Source organism: Setaria viridis, chromosome 9 (genome assembly GCF_005286985.2).
Source record: "Setaria viridis chromosome 9, Setaria_viridis_v4.0, whole genome shotgun sequence".
In the NCBI taxonomy this organism is placed as follows: domain Eukaryota; kingdom Viridiplantae; phylum Streptophyta; class Magnoliopsida; order Poales; family Poaceae; genus Setaria; species Setaria viridis.
Window position 1 is genome coordinate 51,582,610 of NC_048271.2, and position 27,057 is coordinate 51,609,666.

General features: G+C 44.6%; 2 protein-coding genes across 2 annotated transcripts; one reads left to right on the forward strand and one right to left on the reverse strand.

Annotated features, from left to right (window-relative positions):
• Positions 1-538: 538 nt before the first annotated feature.
• Positions 539-4,745, reverse strand: LOC117839334 (sulfate transporter 1.2). The gene is made up of 13 exons (XM_034719639.2): positions 4,407-4,745; positions 4,265-4,313; positions 3,963-4,170; positions 3,697-3,871; positions 3,536-3,601; positions 3,343-3,456; positions 3,140-3,256; positions 2,881-3,007; positions 2,516-2,802; positions 2,230-2,420; positions 1,493-1,578; positions 1,323-1,399; positions 539-1,196 (listed from the first exon to the last, which is right to left on the reverse strand). The coding sequence occupies exons 1-13, from the start codon at positions 4,743-4,745 to the stop codon at positions 1,053-1,055; spliced, it is 1,980 nt and encodes a 659-aa protein (XP_034575530.1). The 3' UTR covers positions 539-1,052.
• A 14,088-nt stretch (positions 4,746-18,833) lies between these two features.
• On the forward strand, positions 18,834-20,583 carry LOC117835799 (protein FAR1-RELATED SEQUENCE 5-like). The gene is made up of 2 exons (XM_034715119.1): positions 18,834-19,869; positions 20,018-20,583. Exons 1-2 carry the CDS (start codon positions 18,834-18,836, stop codon positions 20,581-20,583), a joined length of 1,602 nt encoding a protein of 533 aa, XP_034571010.1.
• Positions 20,584-27,057: the final 6,474 nt, after the last annotated feature.

Genomic DNA, 27,057 nt, shown 5'->3' on the forward strand with positions numbered 1-27,057 from the left:
TGGTTCCGGGGAAACGAAGGTTTCAGCCGCACCCCGGGAGCCAGGCTCCATGACGCTTTTTGCACGCAGCAAGCCAAGCTCAGCACCTAGTCCAGATAACCAATCAGCTCGAGGTTGCATGCGGGGAGCTCGTATCCGGGGTGGGTGGTGCAGGGAACCAATCAGACCATAGGGTGCGGGCGTGCAGGTCGGGTGGCGGACGGCGGGCGAGCACCCGCGCTGCTTCCTCCTGCCCTCTACCGGCGCGCCGGCACCGTAGCCCGTCAGCTTTCCCTGGGCGACTTAGGACTGCAGCACGTGTGGGTGGCACGGCAGCGACTGTTGATCGGCTGTCCGCCGTCACGGACCATCTCGGCTAGGCTAGCCGATTCCGGTCGGCCAGGTGAGCCTTGTGACACTCTGCTTCACTGTCGAATCGCTAGCTAGGGACTAGGGAGGCAAGTGCGGCATTCGATGCATCTTGGTTCTTGCACATGCATGTCCGGTAGGATTGGAGGAAACAAAGTCAGGATTTTCCTCTTCAATAAATTCCTCACGCTACACAATCAATCCTTTTATTTCAGGGAACCCTTAGGAATGCATCAGCGTAACAGAATATACATAGGCAAATGTAAAACGAAAACCTCATATAAAGCCTGGAATTACGAGAAACAAGGGGATAATTACTATAAGATATAGACGTGGAGACTGAAATCCCAAACAGGTGACTCTTCTTTCAACGATGAATGGTGATGTGTTAATCGTCAGGAATCGGTATCTTCTGATCCATCAAACCTTCAATCTCGGAAGTGCCTGCCAACAGAGAACATACCCCACAACCACGGACTGACATAGACACCCAACTAGGCCACCAACATCTGCTTTTTATCCAACCACATCTCGCAAAACGTGATGCGCTCCAACTCTAGCGCATCTTCTTTATTCACCATTTGGCAGACCTTGTCATTTACTCCCGTTCCGTTCTGCTTCTAGCTCTATAAATTCACACCGGTCACTGGAAAAGAATAGCTAGACTTCCCGTTGCCCCTCCTGTACATGACTCTGAAACCCCTTCAGACATTATCCACCACCTTGGGAGCAAATTTCTTCACGGCGTCGCTGACTGTCAGGAATATCTTGTCTTCACCAATCAGTTCTGTGAATTTCGCTGCGCGGAGCTTCTGGATCACGTCTGGTCCGGGATTGGCAAGAACCAGCTGTAAGTGATAGAAAGACGTTTTGATTTTAGTGAAGGGTTTCTTCCATGAACATTTTTGTGGTAGCAGACTAGCAATACCGCAGCTAGACCACTAATAGCTGTAAAGTTTGATTCGGCTATTTACCTGAATCTTGCGCTTTTCAAGTGCTTTTAATAACTCCTCCAAGGCGTGGATTCCGCTCGTGTCGATGTCAATTACAGCTGTTCAGAGTTAAAGCAATTTTCTGAATCACTACCTGTAGTTTATATTATAAAAAGAATACTGCCTTGTTTGAGACAAAATGATGTTCTTACGAGATAGTTCAACAATCAGAAACTCAATTTTGGCTAACTTCTGGTCCTGTTGTTGTTCCTCCTCATCTCTGAGCCATCTCAGGATCCTGAAAAATATATTGTAATGATGCATTTTTTTTTCTCTCTCTAACTACTTTCAAAATCATAACACACTTCCGTTATAGTATAATGCACCTAATTTAATATTTCTCGAATCGCACCTAATTTAATCTTATGCTGTGAAAATATTCATCTTATAATGTGTTTACACATGAAGCCAATTCTAGAAAAGCTTCTAATGTAATCATGCACTTTCTTTGAAAGGAACTGCAAGTTGTCTTTCTGCTTCTGAAGATCATATAACAGCTTTAGCATTGATGTTACCTTCCAAATTAAGAAATTATCAGTTCGAATGGAAAAAAACAATAATGCTGGTAATCACATCATCTAGTTTTATTTCAAAATTTTCAAAGTGTAATTCAATGGACGGATCTAAAATATAACTTAGTGCTTGGCATGCCAAATCCTTATCTGTCACATGTTGACCTGGATGGAAAAGGGTTTATTGATATTTATTGCAAGCATCAGCATCCTATCCTTTATTTTTGATATTTAAGTTATTTATAAATGCCTCAGGTTCACCTCATTTTATCAAAAGAAGCTGTATCGGTGACAAGTATAAAAATACGCCACTCTGAAACCTTATAATAGTAGTCTTTGCAGTAACAGAAGCAACTTTTGATTACAAGCATTTTTACCTCTCTTTAACATAGTTGGAGTTTGTGAAGTAGATAGCTGAGTCCACTCTAACAATTAGCACCCCTGGAACCTTGGTGGCATCTGGATATTGTTCAACATTCCTGTATAAAGTTGTTCGTGGAAGGTTTCCGAGTAAAGCTGTTCTTGGCCGTGTTACTTGGAGAAGAATTTTAGCAAGTGATATCGCAACCTATTCACAAAAAAAATTCAACAGTCAAAATCTATTCGTCTACTATACCAGAATTCAATTGTTGGTAGCATATAAGAAATGGTTGTGATTCACACCGCAATGAGCAAGCCATATTCCACTGATGAAAATATGACACCGAGGAATGCTCCCAGACATGCTAGAAAGTCCAATTTATCAACTTTCCAGACAAGGTAGGCTGACTCATAGTCAATTAGGCCAAGCACCGCTGATATGATGATAGAGGAAAGGATGGCATTGGGAGTGTACTTGAACAATGGGGTGATCAACAGCAGTGTAAGCATTACAACAATTGCCATAACAACATTTGATACTGCTGTTTTGCAGCCAGCCATGTAATTAACTGCTGACCGTGAGAAAGAACCTATGGGGAACAACTTCTGTCAGAAAAATGGCACATCTGTATGGGCTACGAATTGTTTTAGGCTGAATTAATTGTTACCCGTGGCTACGTAGCAAGAAGTCATTGAACCAACAATGTTCATGGTTCCTAGAGCCACCATTTCTTTGTTCCCATCAATCTGGTAGTCCTTCAGTGCAGCAAATGTTCTTCCAATTGCAATTGCTTCCTGATAAATTTGCATCCCTTGATTAATTAGCACATTTCTAACATAGAGTTTTTCCCCCCATGTTATCATAAATTTGAACATTTTAGGTTAAGAAGTCTGTTTTTCCTTAAAAAGAGAAAGGGTTAGACTCACCGTTAGGCCTATCATTCCAGCTACTGCCCCAATTCTGAATCCTGTCGCCAAGTATGGGCCAGTGAAGTATATGAGACTAGCAGAAGGTGGGTTGATGCCTTTCTTTATGTCCTTGACCTGCAGTTATTCAGTGATGATCATTGTTGTTAACTTCAACTGATAAGATACAGTTGCCTTTCTGAAAGTAATCAAGTATGACTTACAATTGAAACACCATGCTTGTCTGCACGAGTGATGTACACAAAAAAGGTGGATATGATCACTGAAATGAGCGGTGCGATTGCGGAGACCCAAAAGAACCTCTTATTCTTCTTCCCCTGAATTATTGAAAGAAACAGTGATTACCGCAAACAGTTTTACGAAGATGTGATTCTGGAGCTTGTAATGCTGTCTTACAATGTACTTGGCAACCAGAAGGAATGCCAGGAAGGATGCGCCGATCAGTATTGTCTGCCAATTCCACTGCAGCAAGAGTGCAAGAATAAATTGTGTCAAGTCTCAAATATTGGGGTTTTCATCAGACAAGAGAAAAAGATCCACACGGTACAATATCTTACCCCATGGTGAACATTGCCCCAGACCGATTCCATGACTGAGATAATATCACTTTTCTTGGTGAAATGTGCAATTCCAAGGAAACCTTTCAGTTGCTGAAGAGCAATTGTAATGGCAGCACCGGCCATGAATCCGACGATGGCAGCATGAGACAAGAACTCTATGAGAAACCCTAGCCTGTCAGAGTGTTCAGTTACAGACTACATAAACTGTCCATTCCAAGAGGCCACAAGAATTAACAAAATGAGAATCATCAGAAGGCACTGACCTGAAGAATCCAAGCGCAGCCTGAGTAACCCCTGCGAAGAACGTCGCGGTGAACGCCAGCCGGCTGTACTCCAGTGGGTGCGTGTTCGGGTCAATCTCATTCTGGAGGAGAGTACCGAGCAACAGCGACACCACAGCCACAGGGCCGATGGCTATATCCCTGGAGCTGCCCATCGCCGCATATATCAGAGGCGGGACAAAGCTGCTGTCTGTAAAATTGGTGACCACACTTCTCTGATCAACTCAGTTGCTGGTAGTGATCTCAACTAGAACGAAGAGATGAATGTGTATGGGTGCACTTACATAGTCCGACATGAGGTGGCAGGTTAGCAAGCTTCGAATAACCTATGTCCTGTAGTTGAAGGTACGTGTTATACATATCAGATTGCCTCAGTTCATGGACTGTGCTTTTGCTGATCAGCAAGAGAGGTGTAAGTTCACTGACCTGGGGTATGCAGAGGCTGGCAATGGTGAGCCCGGCGATGAGATCGCCCTTGAACTTGCCGAGGGAGTAGTCCCTGCTCCAGTCGAGCACGGGGAAGACTTGCTGCAGGCCGAGCCATATCTTCTTGGACTTGGGCAGGTCCTTGTACTCCCGCAGCGGATCGTCAGCGAAGAATGTCTCCTTCACTGCGTCGGAGAACTCGGCGAAGAGTCCCTTCTTCGGCGGGAAGCCGACCTTGTAGCCGTGCCCATGTTGGATGCTGTCCATGCGGCGGTGTGATGACGTCCGGCTGGCGATGTCTTCGAAGCCTTCCCCTCCATCAGACACCGCTCGTGGCATTACTGGTGTTTCAGGAGTATACGCCTACCTGTGGAGCAAAGTAGAGAAGCAAGAAGGAGTCACATCGGCAGCATGGTAGTGCAAGAAAATATCGTTGATCAACTGGGTAGCACAGGAGATACAGATTGTATATCCATTGGTTCTACCAGTTAAAGATGAAAAAAAAACAGAATTTTTGTGAATCAAAACTCACATCACATAGCACACAACCAGCAGCATGTATGCATGGTGCAACTAAGGTTGTAGCAGCTACGAACAGTAAAGATCAAAACGAAGCGAGATCATAATATTTGTTTGTTTTGAAGAACCAAGGGAATTGAACAAACACATGCATGAATGTATTACTAACAAGCACTAAACAGTCAACAGAACCAATGAGTTGTTTCCGATGAAGCCAATAAACTTCTGATCACAGCATCATGTATAAGCATGGAGGATGAACTAGGAAAGAAAACATACGCAACGGTGCTGATAGCAGCAGAAGCACTTAACCCACAGTTTGAAGGTCTGCTTTATTGCATTGTGAAGAATCCAGGGACTGCCTGTCGTTATATATACACAGATGCAGATGTCGCTCTTGCTACAGCTCAAGGTCAAAACTCTATTTTAATAGGTGCCAAGATGAGAAGCAATGCAAGCTATGAATCTGCAACGAAACATGTACTATGTTCAACATAGCGGCAGGTGGCAGGGAACAACTCCATAATGAATAGGTTATTGCACAGCTCGGCGCTTGCTGAACGCCACGTCCAAGTTGTAAATGATTTTGCAGACACAGCAGCAGTTGAAAGAGAATGTGCTGAAACTAAGGGACAAGAATTAAATCTAACTTGTCTAGTCTGTATATTTGGTGTAAGAAGCATACAGATTGGACTTTTGTGTAGCAAGTTCAGGTTCAACATCGACAGCTGAATAAGAAGAGGACAGGTACATATGCATGTATCAAAATAATCAAGAAATGAAAGACAGTCATATTGTCAACTCAAGTCCATTTCGTATTAACAACTACTCCCTCCATTCCACAATATAGCTACGTTAAGCTTTTTTCAGACAGATTAAGAAGGTTGATGAAAAGACTCAATTGTCCTCGGTTAGCATCACAGCTGTGTGTTACACAATAAAGACGCGCTAATTTTGTGGGTGCGTAACCGTTGCCTGGCTCCACATCCGATGCAGGTTATCCAGCTGAGTTTCCTTTTTGTTGCTATGGTGTCAGATTTGTATAGCCTAAAAAGCAGGGCTTGCCAAATCTGATTCATTTGGCACCAGATTCAACGTCTCTGAATTTTGAAAGCCATGCAAACAACTGCAATATGCAAATTTTTTTTCACCATGCAAAATCTTGCTGCCAAATTAGTTGTGCGCCAAATCTTTTACCTCACCAAATTAACGTCAATTACCACGGAATAATGGGAGAGTGCGACGAACCGTTCGGAGAGCCAGCAATTTGGTTGACGCGTGGAGAGATAAGAGGATGAGGGTATTTTGGTCCATTCATATGTAAAATGTGGTCTACACATTGTTATATTTGGGACAAATTTTGAACCCTTAATGTAGCTATATTCTGGGACGGAGGGAGTACTAGGGAACTTTACATGTTGATCAATCGATAGATTTTGCAAAGCTGAACTCCTATCAACTATGACAAGACACACATCACAGTACAAACGAGCAAGCCTCAATAATGGGGTTGTTAATTCTGATTCCAAATCACTATCTGAAGATGTAGCATAAATACCAGTCCAAGCTCGACAGATAGTCACCGCAAAAAAACCGATGTATTTGTAAATTATTGGCTTTGCCATTACTGGCCACGTATCATGGGCTGTCAATTGCATCAACTTGGTCCAAGAACTCAACTCATGCGCCACAGAGGTAGGGCGAATTCATTACTAGTTCTTCAGTCAGATCCACACATGAAAATGTGATGAGGTGACAAGGTGGAAGGTTCTAAAGCGCACAGCAACCAGCACCGCATTCTCTGGCTAACAGATTCCAGGCACTCTCGATGGCTCTCATTACTTGCTTAGAAAAGCATCCTAGTCCTAGCTTTCTCATATTGGTCCATCTCTCTCCATCTTTCATCTCTCTCCATCTTTCGATGCCACTATGCCTGTGAGGCAATGGCTCGCATTGTAGTGTACTATTCAGTACAGCTGAGAGCATGAAGAGGACCTCGAATGTTCAGTCAACTACTAGGTCAGGATCAGATTTCACTCAGCATTTTTTTTCCTGAAAATACACCAATGAATCATAGTTTTATGGATACTACAATGAGTCTCTCAGAGTGCAAGGAGACATGCAGCTGAAAATTGCAGCAGAGGGAATGAGCCTCTGAAATCTGCCGCACTGGCTTCTCATATTGCCAGTTTGTCTAAGGAGCGATCAGTTAATCTCTTTGGGTGATTGCATCTAGTACAATCGATCTGATGCAGCCAAACTACTGGCTAAAATGGTTACGAAGTAATCGTATTGAATAAACCCAAAATTAGTTCTGATTCGAAATCATAAAGCAGGTTCACTGAACCCAAAGAACAGCGAAAGGAAACAAGACGGAGGCAGGAAATAAACGTTTTATGACTGCGGTTTCGAAATATTTCTCCTCCCGGTAACAAATTTTATGCAGTAGGAAACAAAGGAAAAGCGAACAAATGTAAAAGAGCAGAGATTTTCTTTTGCTTACTGTGATGATGTTCCTCTCCAAGTACTTTGGTCGAACCTCGAGACCTTTTCCTCTTTGTTTTTTTTTCTTTAGAAGTTCGCGGGCCCTACCAATGGAGTACTACTATTAATTTGCAGATTGGATGGCGGAGGGTTGTTTGGAATGTAGACGCGATTGTGGGTCAGGCGGTGAAAGCTCCGCTGGTTTTGACGAGTGCAAAGACGGAGGAGAGAGAAAGTCAAATCGTGTCCAGGTTCAATGAATCAGGGTCTGGAGCGAACGGGGTTAACAAAAGGATCAAGACCGAAGTATCTGCTGGCTAGGTTTGACTTTGCTGCGTTCCGAACGGGAGCTTACGCTGGATTAGAGGGACTGGCTTTATTTAATTGCATTATTTCATACTTCCTTCCTAATAAAGTTATTTTAGAGATTCTAGAACAGATTAATAAATAAAAAATAAAAATAACCTTGATTATTCCTATCTATTAGTCATATTTTTATTAATTGATTACTGCATGCACATGCACATACTAAATGGGTAACAGTATCTTATTCCAGATAAATTTTGAATCTTAAAATATCTTTCTTTCTTTTTTGGAGGGAGGGAATAGACAATTGTATCGTGAGGAGAAAAAAAAATGATAAACAATCTGTAAACTGAGCTTGTCATGGAACCCGCTCAGTTGAGTTTGAATCCTCGATTTGGCACGATGCTCCGGAATTATTCTTTTAGTGATAGATGACATGCTGTCGACAAGGAGACGTTATTGGTGACTTCACCAATCTCGAGATCTATAGCTCAATCTTTGAAAGATACTCATAGTGGTAATGTTGTGTGTGTATATGTGAGCACTGAAAAAGTGTAAATGATAGACAACATTGTTGTCTTTCGAAAAAATAGACAACATTGTCAACTAGATTTTGTCGATGCAATCGTTATGTAGTTTGTTCGGTTCATTATTGGATCTTTGGCCATAGCATTGGGGTGCCATCTACTAAAGTTCTCTGTAGTTTGATGGGTCCAATCTACTATCGTAGCATTGTGAAGCCACCAAATTCAAGGATTTAGTAGGGGAAAAAGGTAACGGAATTAAGTGACAAACACTCACGTCTGAGTCTACGATTTAGTAGGATATTTGTATTTACATGCAATTATTCTTTAATAGTAAGTGATAATAATGATACGTCCGTGTCGGTAAGATCCGCTAGATGAAGTTATTTAGAGATAGAGATAAGAGAAGTCAGCGTCCCAACTTCAAAGAATGTGCGTCCATCTTGTGATTGCTGACACTTGCTGTCCTTTATGTCTCCGTGTTGCCGCGCGGCCACCGAGTTGCCGCAGGCCAGCAGGTGCAGCCTGCCCCGGAGGAGTCCTCCGCCCGTCCGGTCGCCGTCGTCGGGACAGCACAGAGATCCCACGCGCATTTTGCTCGGCGAGGCCACCCAAGGCACGCAGCGGTCACGGCGGGTGAGCGACAGCGAGGCCCAGCAGTGGGCGTGCCGTCCCACGAGTACTGACCAGTCACTTGGCACGGCGAAAAAGAGCATCTTCTAGGCGTAGGGAGGGGAACGCAAAGGCAGCAAGCAAGGGACGCACGAACGAGACCGAGTTCGAGCTCTCATGTCATGGGTGTTTCTATAGTGAACAGTGAATGTGCTGTGCCGCTGGATTTGTTTGGGTTGGAAGGTTTTAAAGTGTCCTTTTCGGAATGCAATCTGCAGGATGCTGCCGCATGGATTCCAATCTCAGCGGAGCTTATCTGCCGTCCAACGAGCTCCACTCCGATGCAGGTTCTAGTGTCCTCTTGACCTGTTGCCACTCGCCACTAATATTGCAACGTGCCGCTGATGGAGAGCCAAGTCGCTGGCTTGAGGACTACTAGTGGTAGCGACTTTGGGTTTGGGAGTTGTTTTTCTTCACCTTTTCGTACCAAAGAAACGAAGTCGCTAGCTGCAAGAGATGTTTGATATCCTTAATCTAAATAAAGGAGATGTTTGGTGTACACACCGCCTTCATTAGCAGCGGAAAAAACCTTTCTTAGTGTCTTTGATATTTTCGCTACTGGAAAACTCAGCATTCATCCCGACGCTCAGTACCAGTTGCATTTCGATCCGGTACTAATATGAGCATTAGTATCGGGCCTAACGGCTAGTCCCCGAGGAGTCCCCCGTGATCCTCTTTAGTACCAGGTGGAGGTTTCACCCGGTACTAAAGGTCACCCATTAGTACCGGTTGAAGCCTCCAACCGGTACTAATGTGCCTGAGGGCCTTTAGTACTGAGTGATGGCTTCACCCAGTACTAATGGGTGACTTTTAGTACCGGTGGCACGCAAGCCTTATCCGCACCGGCCCCCTCCCTCCCTCCCCCTCCCTCTGCACCGCACCGGTCCCCTCCCTCCCTCCCCCTCCCTCCGCACCGGCCCCCTCCATCCCTCCCTCCAGGAGGTGCCGACCCAGCCCCTCCCTCCCCCTCCACCGGCCCCATCCATCCCTCCCCGACCTCCCCTCTCCTCCCCCCTGCATTCACCCCTCACCTCGGACCTGAGGCGAGGAGCGGTGGCGGGGCGAGGTGCGGCGGCAGCCATCGGGGCACGGAGCGGCGGCGGCGGGATCCGGCGGCGGCGGCGACGAGATCCGGGGGTGGCGGCGGCGATGAGATTTGGGGGCGGCAATGAGATCCGGGGGCGGCGGTGGCGACGGAGCGGCGGTGGCTAGCGGGCTCAGTGCAATAGGATGGAGCGGCGATGACGGGACGGCGGGATCCGACGGATGGAGCAGTGGCGGCGGGACCCGAGCTCACCGGCGGCCGACGGGATGCGGGGCCAGGTGGATGGAGCGACGGCGGCGGGGTGCGGCTCAGGCGATCAGGCCGGCGGGGTGCGGCTCAGGCAGGGTGTGGCTCGGGCTCAGGCTCGGGCAGTCAGGCCGGCGGGGTGTGGCTCAGGCCGGTGGGATTTCTTTTTTTTAATACCCCTTCAATACCGATGGTATTTCTTTTTTTTAATACCCCTTTAGTACTGATTATTGCCCCCTTCAACCAGTACTAAAAGGGGTTAGGAACCGGTACTGAAGGCGCTTTCCCTAGCAGTATTTGGTTTTCTTTCTTTGTCTCTTAAAACCCCTTTACTAGTGATACTCTTTTTATAATATATATATATATATATATATATATATATATATATATATATATAAAATCAGTAGGGTCTCCCCTCCTATTGTATAAAAAAAGCAAATCTCACGTGCACGGACCCACATCCATTCTCTATGAAGTCATGCGTGTATGACCTATCCGTGAAGCACCTTCAAGAGATTAACCCAACATATCAAAGTCATCACAAGTGAGTCACCTACCATGATATAATAATGTCGATAATTTTTAAAATAAATTAAGAAAAAAATCATGTGTTTGATTCTTGTATTTCACATTTTTATATATTTTTACCCTATGAATTTGAATTTCAATCAAACAAGATGGTTCTTGGTTGTACAAACATTTCATATGTTTGTGTCATTTTAGCCTGGTCCAATGTGTGTCCCGATCGAACATGTGTTAGTCATCATGCATGCGCCACTTATTTGCATTGGTAGCATACATGGCGAGGGAGAAAAATATAGGTAGTAGTGGACGTAGAGGATACTCTTATCTCCGATTGAAAACTTCTTGGACTTTCCCATATTTGACCTGTAGAGGCAAATAGGCAATCGATGATCTGATGAAGCGGAATGCATAACTCTATTTTTTGAGAGTAGAATGTATATTCTGCTGAAATTATTGGCCTAAATTATATGTATTGGTTGGGCTGGTGCCTGAACAAGTTACACCGGATAAGCTTTCAGCGCTGGTAACAGATAGAGATGCGTCGAGCAGTCGAGGTTGGTGATGACAGGATGCATGCATGATAGCTCGTCGTTGCTCAGTTCAGTTGATCCTCCAATCAAACTGTACGTAGTTTCCTTGGGATCCTGCCTGGATTGATACTGATGTCTTTCAGTTTTCTAGCTAAGAGGCATTTGGCTAATAATTGGCCGACAAAAAAATATCTGAGACTTAGTTCACTGCTAGGGAAAACGTATTGGTTCCTAAGCCCCTTTACTACCGGTTGTGCAATCGGCATTACTACTTCGGTACTAAGAGAGGCCTTTTAGTACCGGGTCTAATAATCGATACTAAAGGAGTATTAAAAAATAAAAAAAATGAAATCCGGCTAGCGCCCGGCCCCGCATCCCGCCGGCCACGCTTGGCTGCCCCACCCCCCCCCCCCCCCCCCCCGCCGCCGCCCCGCCGGCTGCCGACATCTACCCCGTCGCCACCCCGCCAGCTGCGCTCGGCTGCCCCGCCCTCCCGCCCGGCCGCCGCTAGCATCCCGCTGCCCCACCGTCGCCGCCCCACCTTTGCAAAAAAAAAACAAGAATACTTGTGCCCCGCCGCCGCACCCCTACGCCTCGGTGCCTCTGGTTGGCTGCCCCCACGCGCCCAAGTGCTGCCCTGCACCTTGCCCCGCTGCCGCTCCTCACTGCCAGTGAGGGGCGAGTAGAGGGGGAAGGGGAGCAGAGGGGGAGAGGGCGGGAGAGGAAGGGGGAGGGGGCGGCGGTGGCGGGAGAGGGAAGGGGAGGGGGTGGTGGCGGGGGTGAGAAGTGTGAATGAGAAGAAGATAAGGTTGGGACTTGGGAGAGAAGAGATAAGGGGGATGGGAGCGGGTAAGGGGAGATGGATAAGGTTGGGAGGTTCTTTAGTACCGGTTGGGAGCTCCAACCGGTACTAAGGTCACCCATTAATATCGGGTGGAAACTTCATCCGGTACTAATATCCCGGTACTAATGTGCTTAAGAGCCTTTAGTACCGGATGAAGGCTCCACCCGATACCAATGGGTGACCTTTAGTACCGGTTGGAGTTCCCAACCGGTACTAAAGGGGGTCACGAGGAGCTCCTGTGGACCTATCCGTTAGACCCGGTACTAATGCTCACATTAGTACCGGGTCAAAAACCAACCGGTACTAGGGGCTAGGACCAATGCTCAGTTTTCCAGTAGCGGTTGGAGTACTAGCTATTTTTTAAACATCAAAATGTTTCAGTCCACTTCGGAAGGAACTTAAAAAAGAGAAAAAGAAGCAGACTTATTGTGTTTGTGTGACTCATCTACGCATTGCTTTAAATACAACCTGAATGAAAAAAAAACTAGATAAACGAGGGGTGGCTTTCTTGAGACTTCAGATAAACAGGTCCCAGCCCTTATCTTCTTACTCCTGTTAAACTCACATTGACGTGCGATATGCAAGAGGAAAAATTGTTAATAGAGATAGAAAAGCATATAGAGTAATTGATAACTGAAGCATATCATAACCAATTAGATAAAGATAAGAAAATATCTATAGTGTTGTGTTAGAAATATGAACAAACGAGAGAGGGAGAGATATATAGAGAGACTTTGAGAGCGTGAAATAAGCATTCACAATTTCTAACAATTAAGGCTCTTAAACTTACTAGTCCGTGCATAGCATGAGTTGATGACTAGTTAAGAATTAACGATTTTATTGCAATTTTTTTTTTGCAATGGGCTTTGTTGGTTTGGATCATGAAATGACTACTTGCGCATGCATACTCACGGGCATTATGTTTATCCTACGAATTTGAATCTAACAAGATGGCTGGACGCCTGGACGTACGTTTCATATGCTTATGTCATTTTAGCCTGGTGCAATGCGTGTCCCGAACATGTTTAATTATCATGCGTACGCCACTTATATATTTGCACTGGGATTTGGGGGTATACATGAAGAGGGAGACAACTACATGGAGCGGGGTAGACGAATCGTAGGTGTTGAGGGACGTGGAGACGAGGTTGGCGCCGGAGCCGAACGCGGTGACAAGAGCCAGCGAGAAGGAGAAGTCCCCGTCGCCGACGAGCAGTATGTCCTGCGTGGAGGAGTAATGCCCCAGCCACATACAACAAAAGCCCGCTAGGCGTCTCCGCCCCCGCGTTGTCTGTATGGACGACTCGGGCGGCGCTCGCAACTGCACGCTGCCGGCCCCCTCCCGCATCTCTCCCGTCCTGCCGCCGCCGTTCTCGCGGCCGCCCCGCTGACAACGGGGCGGCCGCGAGGACGGTGGCGGTAGGGCACTTCTTCACCCCACGTGTGTGGACGTCGGGAGATAGGCCATGGCGGAGGTGTGTTCCTAGCCGTGGGGGTCGACGAACTCCGGATCTGCTGCCATTGCTGGCGGATCCGACGTCTCCCTCGACTGATCTACGCCGATCCGTCTTGGTGGGCGGCCCGGTGGCTTGGGCGTGGAGGGCGAGGTTGGGGATGGGTGGCTAAGCTGCGGCACCTGCTCGCGAGGGTGTGGCGGCGTGTGCTCCTAGCCCGTGTGGCGGCTGCCTCAGCGCGGGGGCCCTGGGGCGGCTCTTCGACGGTGATGCTGGTGGTGATGAGGACATCACCATGCTGGACACGTACGAGTCATGGTCTTCCACAAGTTACAATTCGTCACCAACTCGGTCGTCGCGTTCATTTCGGATTCAGCTGACACTCCTACACGGTTTCGGCCATATCTCCCTCATACGACATTGAAATGAGGCATTCTTTGATGCGTTGGAACGGGGCCGCCGCCGCCGTTCTTTTGGTTCTAGTCCTAGCCTCAGAAGGTTTGTGGATCATTCTGTGTGACCATGATAAGGTGCTGTGTCACCAGTTTTAGACCAACTTGGCCTTGTATCGTGTCGGGCCTTAAGCCCAAGTTGTGGGTGCCCCCTTTCTGGTCGCCCCCAACCCTAGTTTGCCTCTTTTGATATAAACTCAGTAGCCGCCACCTTAGAAACTTGGGTTTTGTTTAGTTCTAGTTTTCCTTCGAGAAACTTAGATTGATTCATTATAACTGTGGCCACAAGTCCTTTTACAGTGATCTAGGGCTCCTGTTCTTATTCTTCTCCATTGTGTCGATTAGTCCTTTCGAATTGAGAGCTTGAACCCATCTTACTTCATTCATATTTGCAATATCAGATTGCGTGTTTATACTTTCTTTCTTTTGTCCTTTGATTCGCTTGCAGGGAAAGCCTTCTCGGCGGGATCAATCAAGTTGGGCTTGGTTGATAACCAACGGAGCAGCGGTGTAGCGGTTGCAGGGATTCAAATCGTGTCCGATTAGAAGCCCGGATTGTCAATGTCGAGTCTCCACCAATCGAATTTATCACTACCTTTTGGAAGATTGGGCCAGTGCTACATCAGTTAGGGGCCTCTAGGCTAAGGGCTGAGGCGGCGACGGCCTATGCGCGCCTGCGGCTGCCAGCCCGCTGTGCAATTGCGCTCGGGTGGCGGCGGCTGGCTGCTGTAGCACCGCAGTGGGGTGGATGGCGTGTGCGGTGGGGGTGACCATGGTGGCCAGCGACAGCCAGATTGGAGGCAGCTCTAGGGCGAGCGCTGCAGCAACAAGTCTGGGGCAAGCAGCGGCTGCGACACTGGCCGGGGCGGCCCTGCTCGAGCAGCAACTATGAGGGTGAGGAGGTGGCTCCTCGACGAGCGTGTGGAGTTGGTGCGCGTCGGGGCGAGCAATGCGGCTGGGGGAAGCTTGGCCATGAGCGGCACGAGGTCTCAGCGGTGATTGCGGCATGCAGGCCGCACGGCGAGGTGGATCTGAGGTCGGCGGCATGTCTGGGTGGCAAGCATAGGGTGCGAGTGTGCAGTGGCAGCGGATGAGGAGGCACGGCGGCAACGCTGCCTCGGGTGGGTTTTCCATGGCTGTGGTCTTGGTATTGCTGGGCGGAGGGCGTGCAACGGCTAGGGATGTGATGCTTCACGCGAAATCCCTTACCAGTAATCTTGCTGGTGGCGATGGTGGCGGCGCCTTTGGGCATCGTTCTCCCCGTTGGGGGCGTTATATTGGAGCTCTATTCCTACTGCACGGGGTTCTCTTGGTGAAAACCCTGTCCAGTTTCTGGATGAGCGATGATGACAACATTAGCGTCATGCCCTTCTTGGAGGCATCGTTTTTAGGACCCAACTCAACTTCTAGCAATACTGGTGACGCCGATGGTCATGGGAGGCTGTGGCCGGTGGCGGCGGTCCTGCCGTGTCGGGCTTGCGGTGTGGCAAGCTGGCATGGTGCAGGATGGCAAGCTTGACGAGGGTTGCTGAGCTCATGTGGAGGCGATCATTGTTGTGGCGGCGGCCAGGGGGTTGCCGCATGTTGGTCGGGTTGGCTGCTTGTAGTGGATCGCGGCTGCTGGCGTTGCTTGGCAACTGTTAGTGCAGCGTGGGGCTACATCGATGGATGGCGCTTGTAGCAACGACATCGTGGGATGACTAGGCTTGCAACGGACTGCGGCGGGTTGCTCAGCTTTGCTGGGCTACTCCGGTGCAGTACATCGTCGAAAGACGGTGCAAGCGACTTCTTTGGCTTGTAGGCACGGCGGCGGAGGCTATGTGCGTGGGCTGAGCAACGAAGCGAAGATCGACCTGCGGCGGCAGTTTGGCTATTTGATGGAGACCTTGGGAAGCGGGGCAACATTGCTCAGCATACTGACGGTGACCAAAGAAACAGAAATGTGACATGGAGCACCGTGACGGATGTGGTGAGGCTCGAGAGCGAGGTGGAGTCCAACGGTGGAGGTGGCGAGTGATGTTGTGTGCTCTACTGCCGCTGTTTGAGTGGAGTGGTGCGACCGTGTTGATGTCCCAATCCAACCGGTCGGATTTGGCGGTTTTGAGTTGAGTGGTTATTAGCGTTGATGTCCCAATCCAACCGGATGAGTATGTTTTTTCCTTTTCTTTTCTTTTTCCTGCCTATTGCCTTTCAGGATTGTAGTTTTGTATTTTTTATTACGGAACTACTAGCGCCCGAACGTCCGTTCCGGGTGCAAAAATCGGATGCACTCTCCACCGTCGGATTCAATACGTGTCAGCCGTCAGATGAAACACAAGGAGATCGGGACAAGTCCGCACCAAACACAGAAAAAGCGCACCCTGGCGTCAACTCCTTCACGCGGATCGGGACAGGAGCGAAACTCCCAGCTTCGTGCCGCCGCCCAGATCCGCCGGCGACGAGTGAAGATGGCGCATATCCTTCAAAAAATCGAACTCCCCCCTCCAGATCAACCACATGGCGGCCACCCGCCCCCCATTGTTGCTCGGAACCCCTCAGATCTACAGATGATTGACCTCAACACGCTACCAGGTATGCCGCCCCCTATTGTTGCTCGGAATCCCTAAATGTTGCATTGAATTCTTCGAGCAAGCGTGATAATTCACTTCAACACCCGCCCCCAAGTCTTTCGAGCAGCGTCCATGGGGGATTGGCATCCCAATCGAGTCTCCAAAAACGATAGGTATGATTTCATTTGAAACACTAGATGTGACAGAATCTTATACAGTTTTGCAACATCTAATGATAACATGTGGCACATTGAAAAATAGTTATTGTAACATCTCAAAATGCTCATGGGTTAACTGAATGTTACATATAAGTGTTGCAACATCTAATGATAGCATGTGCCACATTGAAAATCAGTTATTGAAACATCTCAAAATGCTCATGGGTTAACTGAATGTTACATATAAGTGTTGCAACATCTAATGATAGCATGTGCCACATTGAAAATCAGTTATTGAAACATCAAAAATTGTATGTGCTAACTGAATGTTGCATCTTACTTCCATGTACAGTTTTTGCAACATCCGAACATTGATTTCGCTAGTAACACTAACTGCAACATTTATTTGCAGGGGGATGGAGCATTGGTTCCTGCTGCGAGCATATCAACACACTCAAGTGAATATGTTTCAGTACAAGTTGGTGCAAATGAAGAGGTCTACCATGAGGATGAAGACATCGTATGCTCACAGCCTATTGTGCCGAAAGTTGGGATGGAATTTGACACGATACAGGAAGCAAGGCGGGTTTACAATGAGTATGCCATGAAGTTGGGTTTCAGCATAAGAGTGGCTTCTTCAAGAAATAGCAACGTCACAAAGGAGCTGATCAAAAAGGAGTGGGAGTGTTCTCATGCTAGGAAGCCAGCTCTTGATGGAGAAGATGATGGAGAGGAAAACACATCAGCGAGCACATCAACAATGACACTGCAACACTAGTTGGATCGAAAAAGAGAGCAGCAACAGCTGTGCTTATCACGGCAATAAGGAAGCGCAACACTATCAAAAAGTTGGACTGCTGTTGGCGCTAGAAATCGGTCAACCGAATCCCAACGTCCGACACACGACCCGGGAGAATCTGCTTAACTCCTGTTCGGGTGATTGCCCTGGTGCGGTTCGCGCGGCGTGCCAGCCAATCTGACCTGTTGATTGGCAAGGAAGAATACGTGTCAGGTCCAGGAATCACGATCGGCTAAGTTTCCGATCTCGAGATAGCTTATCAGCGAATCAGCCGATTTGCCGTAATAAAGAAATCGGCTATAATGCAGCCGATAACTGTGGCCTTGTAGACAGAAAACTACTAGAGTAATCGATACAACGCTATGATAACAGCACTAGGAACAGATCTAATCGGCAATATAAGATAGATGCATTTAATAGCAGAACGTGAAGAAAGCCGAAACTACCGATTCCTAGCTGGATAACTGGTGATAAAACTAGAAAGACAGGTAAAACCTATAAATCTAGCAAATATCGATAACTAGTGAATAAATCTAAACGAAACAACAGCGATACGCCCGAAGTTAAAGCTTAGATATTACTCGATAAGCGGAACTTACAGAATCGGCCGGAGATCAAGCTGATGCAGCCCTGCCAACCCGCACGAACTCGTGAAAAAGAGAAAAGTGTTGGCGAAGTCGCCGGCTTGAAAGTAAGTACGAGGAAAAAGTAGTATGTTGTATTGATTTGTTGATGATTACAGATTTACAAAGGTAGCTATTTATAGCCCCGTACAGATGACTTTTTAACCGACTAGAATTCTATCCCTAATTCAAACAGAAAACAAATATTTACAAGCACGATTCGTGCTAGGTTGGTTACTCTACGCTTCATGGGCTGATCTCCCCCTTATCTTTTTATTCCTTTCCAAGCCCATACATGCCCAATTAAACCAACCTCCTAATCGGCCGAATCCTTATCGGCAAAAGGCAACCGATTGGGACCCCGACACGTTCGATCCGAAGCGAGACAGAAGTCACCGGCCGATCTCGCACTGTAGCACCATTCGACCGATTCCCAACTGTGCTTCTTCGATTCCCTCTCTTCTTGGCGCCGATTTTACTAGTGACGAAATCTGGCGTCAACAACTGCAAAGCTCATATGGCGGTTGGCTTGAGAAATTCGAGGTGGAGAGTGATTGTAATGCAACCTGACCATACTCATCCCATGGTGAAGGCGATTGGGGTTAGGAAACACTTGAGGTCCCACCGAAGCATCTCTTGGGCTGATTATGAGCTGCTGAAAACACTGCACCATAGAAATATTAGCACAACACAGATTATGGGGGTGCTTGCTGATTTCCATGGGGGGCTTGGCAACCTTACTTTCAGCAGTAAGGATGTTTCAAACATGAGGACACACTTGAGAGGAGGTCTCACCTACAGGGATATGGATGCAACATTAGAGTATTTTCAAAAGCTACAAGCTGAAAGTCCTTCCTTCTATTATGCAACAATGATAGATGATAATAATGTTGTTAGAGGATTGTTTTGGGTAGATGGGAGGACTAGAGAGCTGTACAAGAGTTTTGGAGACTGCATTTTCTTTGACACAACATATTGCACCAACAGATACGACATGCCATTAAATAACCATTTGCATAACATACTGCTTGGATGTGCAATGTTGCCAGATGAAACAACGGAAACATTTGTTTGGGTGCTAGAAAGGTTGAAGGGAGAGATGGGTGGGCGTGAACCAAACAACATAATGACAGACCAGGATAAAGTAATGAAAGCAGCAATAGCAATAGTGTTCCCTGACGCAACACACAGATGTTGCAAGTGGCATGTCCTGAGGAAGGCTAATGATAAGCTTGCTTGGCTTATTAGTGAGGAAGAAGACTTTGCAAAGGAGTTTGACTACTGTGTGAACAGGACTGAAACACCAGAAGAATTCGAGATGTTGTGGGCAAGCATAGAGGACAAATACCACTTGCAGGAAAATGAATTCTTTCAAAGTATGTCTGGTACAAGGAGGATGTGGGCACCTGCGTACTTCAGAAAGTACTTCTTCCCCTTCACAGGCACAACAGGAAGATTGGAAAGCATGAATTCATTGTTCAAGAAAGTTGTTCACCCTCAGGACTCAATGTTGCAATTTATAACACAATATGATTACATCATGGACACCAGGGCAGAAAGAGAAAATAAGGAGCGTTGCAAGGGAGAGATTTCAGATCCACCACTATGGGGAAGGTATGCTTTTGAGAAGCAAGCTACTGCATTCTACACCGGTGAAGTCTTTGGTAAATTTCAAGAGTTGTTGCGTGATTCTACAAGATACAAGGTAGGGGCTGTTGAAAGTGATGACCAGGGTTGGTCCATTCAAATTGTGCACCCAAATTCAACTAGAGTCTGCATGGTCACCATTGATAAAGATGCAACGTCATATACATGCTCTTGCAACATGTTTGACCGTGATGGCCTCTTGTGTCCTCACATACTAAAAGTATTCACAAACAGGGATGTCGAAAAAATTCCAGAGAAGTATCTACTTAGAAGATGGTCAAAGGAAAACTATAATGATACCAGAACGCCTCTCGGGTACAGAACCAGCATTTGGTGTCCCAACCACAAACAAGCTAAGGTATAATGCATTGTGTAGAAAAATGACGTCACTAGCAGCTGAAGCTTGTTTGGGTCCTGAAAAGTACATTGTAGCTTCAACTGGGATAGATACATTGGTACAAGCAGTCAGGACAGCAAGGGTGTCACAAGAAATGCAACAAGATGAAGCGTCCGATGTTGCAACAGGTCAACAGTCCAAAACTCCTGCTGTCATGGTAAAGAATCCAACAAGAACAAAAAGTAAAGGGAGACCAAAGGAGAAGGTGAAAAGGTTCAAGTCATTAGTGGCACAAGCTAAGGAAAAAGCAATGAAAAAGAAGGCAAAAGGAAAGAAGACGGCCCAAAAAATCCCACCATGCTCATATTGCTTTGAAGATGGTCATAGTGTACAAACTTGCGCGTACATGACCAAGGCGGAGGCACTTGCAAAGGATCTCAAAGAAACAGAGCTGAAGCTCTGAATTTTTAATTATTCTTTTATTAGAATGACCTGAAACATCTATTAGAAAGTACTGCAACATTTCATTTATGAACTGCAACATTATGTCTCAACATTATGTCTCAAAATAGAAATGGCGCGACAACATTATTGCAACATGGTTCAGTAGAGTTTGCAACATTAAAATTATAGTACAGCAACATTGATAAAAAAATATTGTACTACACAAATTGAAGATATAAAACAAGGAAGAAGGCATGAAAAAAAAAAGATTTATAGTATATGTTGCAAAAGTAAGTTAATGATGTTTCATCAGTTATCCATGCATGTTGCAAACAAGAAAATAAAAGCTAACATTTCTGCAACATAATAAAGTAGAATTCGCAACATATAAAGTGCACTACGGCAACATATAAAAAAACTAAGCTATGGTAAAATAATTGTTGACCAGATTTGCACAAAGAAATAGATTTAATAAACTGATATATGAAGCCAAAGGATTGCAACACTTGAATACACTGTTTGAGACAAAGGACATACAAATATCTCAACGTTGTATCCCACAATCCTGAATACTCCATACATCCACATTTCTAAGATGATTGTTACAGTGTCAATCATATAAAACCGCTAGCTATATACAGAGACCTAAACTCATATATTGCACAACGAAACATGATGTCACTACTTCTGGTTGCAATACTTTTCAACAAACTCGCTTGCCAGGATATCATTTCTTGGAGAAGTAGGAGAATGCCTGCAGCCAATTTCCTATAGTTTGCAATCATGTGCTAAAAAAGGGAAAAAGAAAACAGAATTAGGTACAAAAAAATTTCAGAAGTAACATCATGTATTTGGGTAAAAGAATTAGGTAGCCACATTGCAATAAGACATACTGGCTCAAATGTGGTGTCCATCTTCTTCCCATTCCAAGACTCCATATATAGCATTGTGTATAACCCACAATCATGCCTAAAAATAAAAAGAATTGGGTTATCAAATGAAATATGGTGAGAAAAGATGAAAAAACTGCATGAATAATTCTTTATGTAAGCACATGAATGATGAAAAACTTACAAAGATTTTTGATGCGGGTAGTCTGTGGGATATTTCCAATCAAACAGAGAGATGTCTTTGTTTAGCACCCCAGCTTGTATACATGCTTTTGAAAAATTGGTGACCTAACAATAGAACCAAATGGTACGTTATATACTATTGAAACATTTCAAATCAGCTGCCACAATGATAATTAACTATTGAAACATCGTAAAATTAAAAGGTTAATTATCTGTTACAATCTACAACCTCTATAGTTCTGCAACATCGCAAATCATCAGGTGCAACATTGATTTTCAATTATTGACACACCATAAGATGAAAAAGCATCAAGTAACAGAGGCTATTAATAACAAAAAAAAAGAGATGCAAGTTTGAGAGTACTGACCACATTCTTGGCAGAAACAAAACATTTCATATCACGAGATCCCCCAAGAGAATTGAACCAGCAAATTTCCTTTAGAAACATGTTGACACTGACAAGTACCCAATGCCCTTCTTCAACAATAGGGAAAAACAACTAAAAAAAAGTAGGTAAGAAAAAAAAGAACGGTTAATGAAAGGCAACTTAATTGTGCAACACAGTACCAGATCCATTTTTGAGAGATCCCAAGACTTGTTCAACTTTGTCAAAGCCGTGTTGCAGTTGTCTTGTATGAAATTATCAGGTTCAATTTTTAGCTTGTCCTTGAAAAAAAGTTAGAAACTATAAAAATGAATGCAGGGGCACATATGATGGTAATAAAAAATTGCAAAACAGAATTCAAATCTTACAGTGAGAACAGTAGATAAAGCAAATTTCTTAACGATGTTATTGTCCTTCTCACGCATTTAGCTTCTTCAATGTTAAATTCATAGGACCATAAAGCCATCACATGGTTATTAATTTCCCCCCTTTGCTTGAAGGATCCATAGAATTCATCATAAGTAACATGGAAGCCATCAATTTGAACAAATGGTGGGCTGGGATAAAAAAAAACTAAATTAAGATTTGAAACATCTAACTAGACCTACTGAAATATGTGAAACATACATAAGGAACATTGGAAAAAAAATTGAACTGTTGTAACATGAGTACTACATACTTGAAACATCTAACTGGACCTACTGAAACATGTGAAACATACATAAGGAACATTGGGAAAAAATTGAACTGCTGTAATATGAGTACTACATACTTGAAACATCTAACTCGACCTACTGAAACATGTGAAACATACATAAGGAACATTGAGAAAGACATAAAGAGTTGCTCACGGTTGTTCTTGTTCATCATTATTCGCATTTGGATTGATTGTCACTTTCTTCATTATCCTCTTGCTGAGATACTTGTTATATGCAGTAACAATTTCATCATCTAACTTAATTCTCTTCAATTTCTTTCCTTAGTTCAGATGGATGGCAGCCCTCTTCCTCCTATTTTTCTTGTCAAATGTACTTGATCCAGGCTTGTTAACAATAGTCTCATCAATAGTGAGATCAGCTGCAAACACAAGAATAACAAAATACTCAAATACATGTAAGAAAAGAGGATTGAAAATGGAGACAAAAAAAGGTAAAAAAAAAGTCACCCAAATTAGATGCTGCTGCCGCTGGGGTCAAACAATCTGTTTCAATTCCTTGGTTGGACAAGAGATCAAATGAAGGGATGCCATCAAGATAACTTGAATCGCTGCTTCTCTTGTCAACAGGTGAACCAGCAGCACTGGTGGGGGCTCCTAAAGTGCTAGTTGATGCATTTGTTGTGGCAGCAGCATTGGAAGTTTGCCCATCTGAACCACCACACATGGAAGGAGCTGCTGCATCAACATTAGAGGTGGAAAACCCTGCTTCAACACCATCATTCCTCGCCATGTTAGCTAGATCTGCCATCTTGCCCAACATTTCAATGTGACGCCTCCTCCAAATAGCCATGACCTTATCTTTAATTTGTGCACTGATGGTTGTAGAGATATCATCGGCAAGTTGGAGAGCATCTTGCTCCACAAGTTTAGAGTAATGAGAAACAATATTCTGATACTCGAGAGGGATCTATTATATAGAATTATAAAATAAATAAAAGAGTATTAGCAAGAAGTGTATTGGGACACTGCAACATGATGGGACGAAACTAAAAATATGAAAAACACAAAAAGTTAACATGCAACACCATAAGAATGTGTACTGAAACATTGGTGAAAACAAGCTGAATCATATTATATTTTGTGAAACAGATGTATTTTTCTGTAACACCTATTTGTTGATTCTGAAACATTAAAAAACTACTACAACAACATAAATTTAAATGAAACCAAACTATGGGTCCAGAATTCATGTTAATCATATTGAAGACATAAGTTTATTGCAACACTTATATTGTATTGTTGCAACATTAAAGATATACTACAACAACATTAAAAGTGTTTGAGCATAGAATGAATTGCAACATAGAGTATAATAAGATGACACAATCAGAAACTGAAAAAGTAACATGTTTTTTCACCTGATGAAGAAGATTGTTACTGGATGGTAGTTCATGCAGCCATTCATCTAAAGAGCTGATAGCAGGGATTTCCTCAGTGGCAGCTGGGTCAGGGACTTCCTCAGTGGCAGCAGGAGCAGGAATTTCAACAGTAGGGGCAGGGTGTTCTTGTACAATTGGGGCAGCACCATAAGGAGTACGGGAGAAGTCGCGAAACTGATCATGAAAAGAAGCATGAAAATTTTTAAGAAGGCAAAAAGCAATGAAAAAGAAGGCAAAAGGAATGAAGAAAAGATTATGAAAAGAACATACAGGGAGTTTTCCAAATGTATTGCCCAATGCCAGCCTGTTTTTATCAACTGTCAAGACAAAATCAAAGTCTATGTTTCAAACATTGCAGATACGAGGCATGTTGTAATTAAATTGATGGCCTCCTCGATCAGTTGGCAAATCAAAATGGTCCATGTAAGCAATCTGAAATTTGATAAGATGGTCCTTATAAGAGAGAATATAAGAATATGATCATAGAATTATTGAATGGGCAGGAAAAAAGAACTTAAAATGCTGAAAGAAAGGCATTAAATAACCATACCGCTAGAATAATTAGACAAGATCCCATCTGGTGGTCTTTGTCAAGCCTATCAGGAGTAAATTTATGGTACTTCTTCACTTGATTCATCAGCTCATCCAACACATGCCCCGCCCAATCAAAGGTGCTGATTTCAGAAATATCAACTAGACTATGAAGATATTTGAGGCTGACATAGTTGCCTGTTCCTGGAGTGTAGATAGTCCCTAGAGCCAACAAAGAAAAAGCCCTCACAAAGGAATCCCTGTCCTTGCTAGATTGCACAATCTCTTTACACTTTGCAATTTTAGCTCTATCACCATCCTTGTAGACTTCCCGAAGTTTCTTGACATCTTCCGAGTCACCGGATAACCTCAAAGGAATGATGCTATTTTGAAGACCAAGAATTTTGCAAGCAAGGTGACGGTTGAATACAATGACCTTGTTCCTGTATCTAAACTCCCAGAGCAAAGGGTCCACATGTTTAAGCATCCATTTAACAAGCTTCACTGGCAATGAAAACTCAGCCAACATCAACAGAGCACCAAAGCCAGCTTCATTGATCCACTGCTTTTGATGATCCTCAAGATTAGAAAGTAGGTCGCGAATTCTATGAACTGAGAATCTAGTCTTGAAGTGTTCCTCCTCTTTTCTTAACTGCACCTTAACTGCTAACAATAAATAAAACAAAGTATCAGCCGTAGAATGAAAAATAAGATGAAAAAAGATAGCAAGTAAATGATAAAATGTATAATTGAATGGTACATGAAAATTTAATGTTTCAGAATCTAAAAATTCTTTGAAACATCCCTATTCAGCAAGTGCCACATTGATATTAAATTAATGAAACAATTCAAATGAATATGTTAACTGATTGATACAACATATAACCTGTACAGATATGCAACATTTCAAAAAAGCAGGTGCAACATTGATAAATAATTAATGAAACATCTTAGAATTAAAAAAGGTGAACTCAATGTTATACTCTAAACTTTTGCAACATCTCAAAAATGCAGGTGCAACATTGATAACTAATTAATATAACACATTAGAATTAAAAAGGTGAACTGAATGTTATATCCTAAACATCCTGTAAACTATTGCAACATCAAAGTAAAGCAGGTGCAACATCGATAAATAATTAATGAAACAACTGAAAATTAAAAAGATGAACTGAATGTTAACCTCTAAACATCATCCAAACTATTGCAACATATCAAAAAATCTGTAGCAACATTGATAAGTAATTGATAAAACATCTCGAAATAAAATGGTAACATGAATGTTATCATCTAAAACTTTTGCAACATCTCAACTGAAAAAATAGCGTTGACATGTAACCCTAACACAGGATATGCTAGTTCAAAAATTCTAAAACACTAAACGGATGAACCCTAACCACTAAACGAAATCAAATCCGAACCAAAATCCACACAAAAACACCGGAACAGAATTAAAACACTCACTCGCGCGGTTGTTATCGTTGTCCTTAAGAGCATTGGGGGAAGGATTTGCTTCATGCAGATCTGGCGGAGCAGCAGTGGGGTCCAAACCAAGGGAAGATGAGAGCTGCCGGCGTGAGCGCGTGCGTGAGGAAACGCCAACATCGATGCTTGGCTCGCCGCAATTTACCTCTAGGGGCGGACTTTGAAGCGGGCGCGGCGACCACATTGCCGGCGCGGAGGGCCTAGACGGACTTCGAACAGGGCGCGGTGACCGTATTCTCGGCGAGGCGGATGAAGACCTGGTGATCCTTCCCACCGGAGGCGAAGAAGGGAGCGCCGGCGAGACGGAAGAGGACTTGGGTGTCCCTCCCACCGGACGCGGCGACCGCATCGCCGGAGCAACAACGGTAAAGGAATGGAACAGGGAAGGAGGAAATGCGGCGGTTGCCGGTTGGAAAAGGGAAAATAAATGAGCAAAGAAAGAAAGGGGGAAATGAGGCGGTTGCCGGTTGCCGGTAAGAAGGAAGCGGAGCCGTCGAATGTAGCAAACAGTGGATGACGCGTCCGAAAAGGTGGATGGGCGTCCGGACGCCCTAATGATAGCATTTTCGTTTTTATTACTATATCAATAGAAACTCGCACTATCTTGTGCGGTTGGTAAAAGAAAAACTACATGGAAGCGGACGTAGAGATACTCTTATCTCCGGTTGATAACTGCTTGGACTTCGCCACGTTTAATTGACTCGAGGAGGAGGCTATCGATGGACTACAACTCTAGTTGGGAACAAGAAATGTTAGTCAACTAGATATCTTACATCTGATGACGTGGAACACCGAACACATAATTCAATTGCCATTTGCCAGTATATTCTGTTGAAATTATTGGCCTTAATTATATGTACTGATTGGGCTAGTGCCTTAATAACAAGCAACACCGGATAAGCTTTCAGCGTTGGTGTCAGA

Excerpts from the sequence above, each read along its gene's own strand:
- LOC117835799 (XM_034715119.1), top strand. The coding sequence starts at position 18,834 with ATGGGGGTGCTTGCTGATTTCCATGGGGGGCTTGGCAACCTTACTTTC. Across the intron at positions 19,870-20,017 it reads TGTTGAAAGTGATGACCAGG|GGATGTCGAAAAAATTCCAG; the intron begins GTTGGTCCATTC and ends ATTCACAAACAG.
- LOC117839334 (XM_034719639.2), bottom strand. The coding sequence starts at position 4,745 with ATGCCACGAGCGGTGTCTGATGGAGGGGAAGGCTTCGAAGACATCGCC. Across the intron at positions 4,171-4,264 it reads GCCACCTCATGTCGGACTAT|ACAGCAGCTTTGTCCCGCCT; the intron begins GTAAGTGCACCC and ends CCAATTTTACAG. Across the intron at positions 3,457-3,535 it reads TTCTGGTTGCCAAGTACATT|GGGAAGAAGAATAAGAGGTT; the intron begins GTAAGACAGCAT and ends TCAATAATTCAG.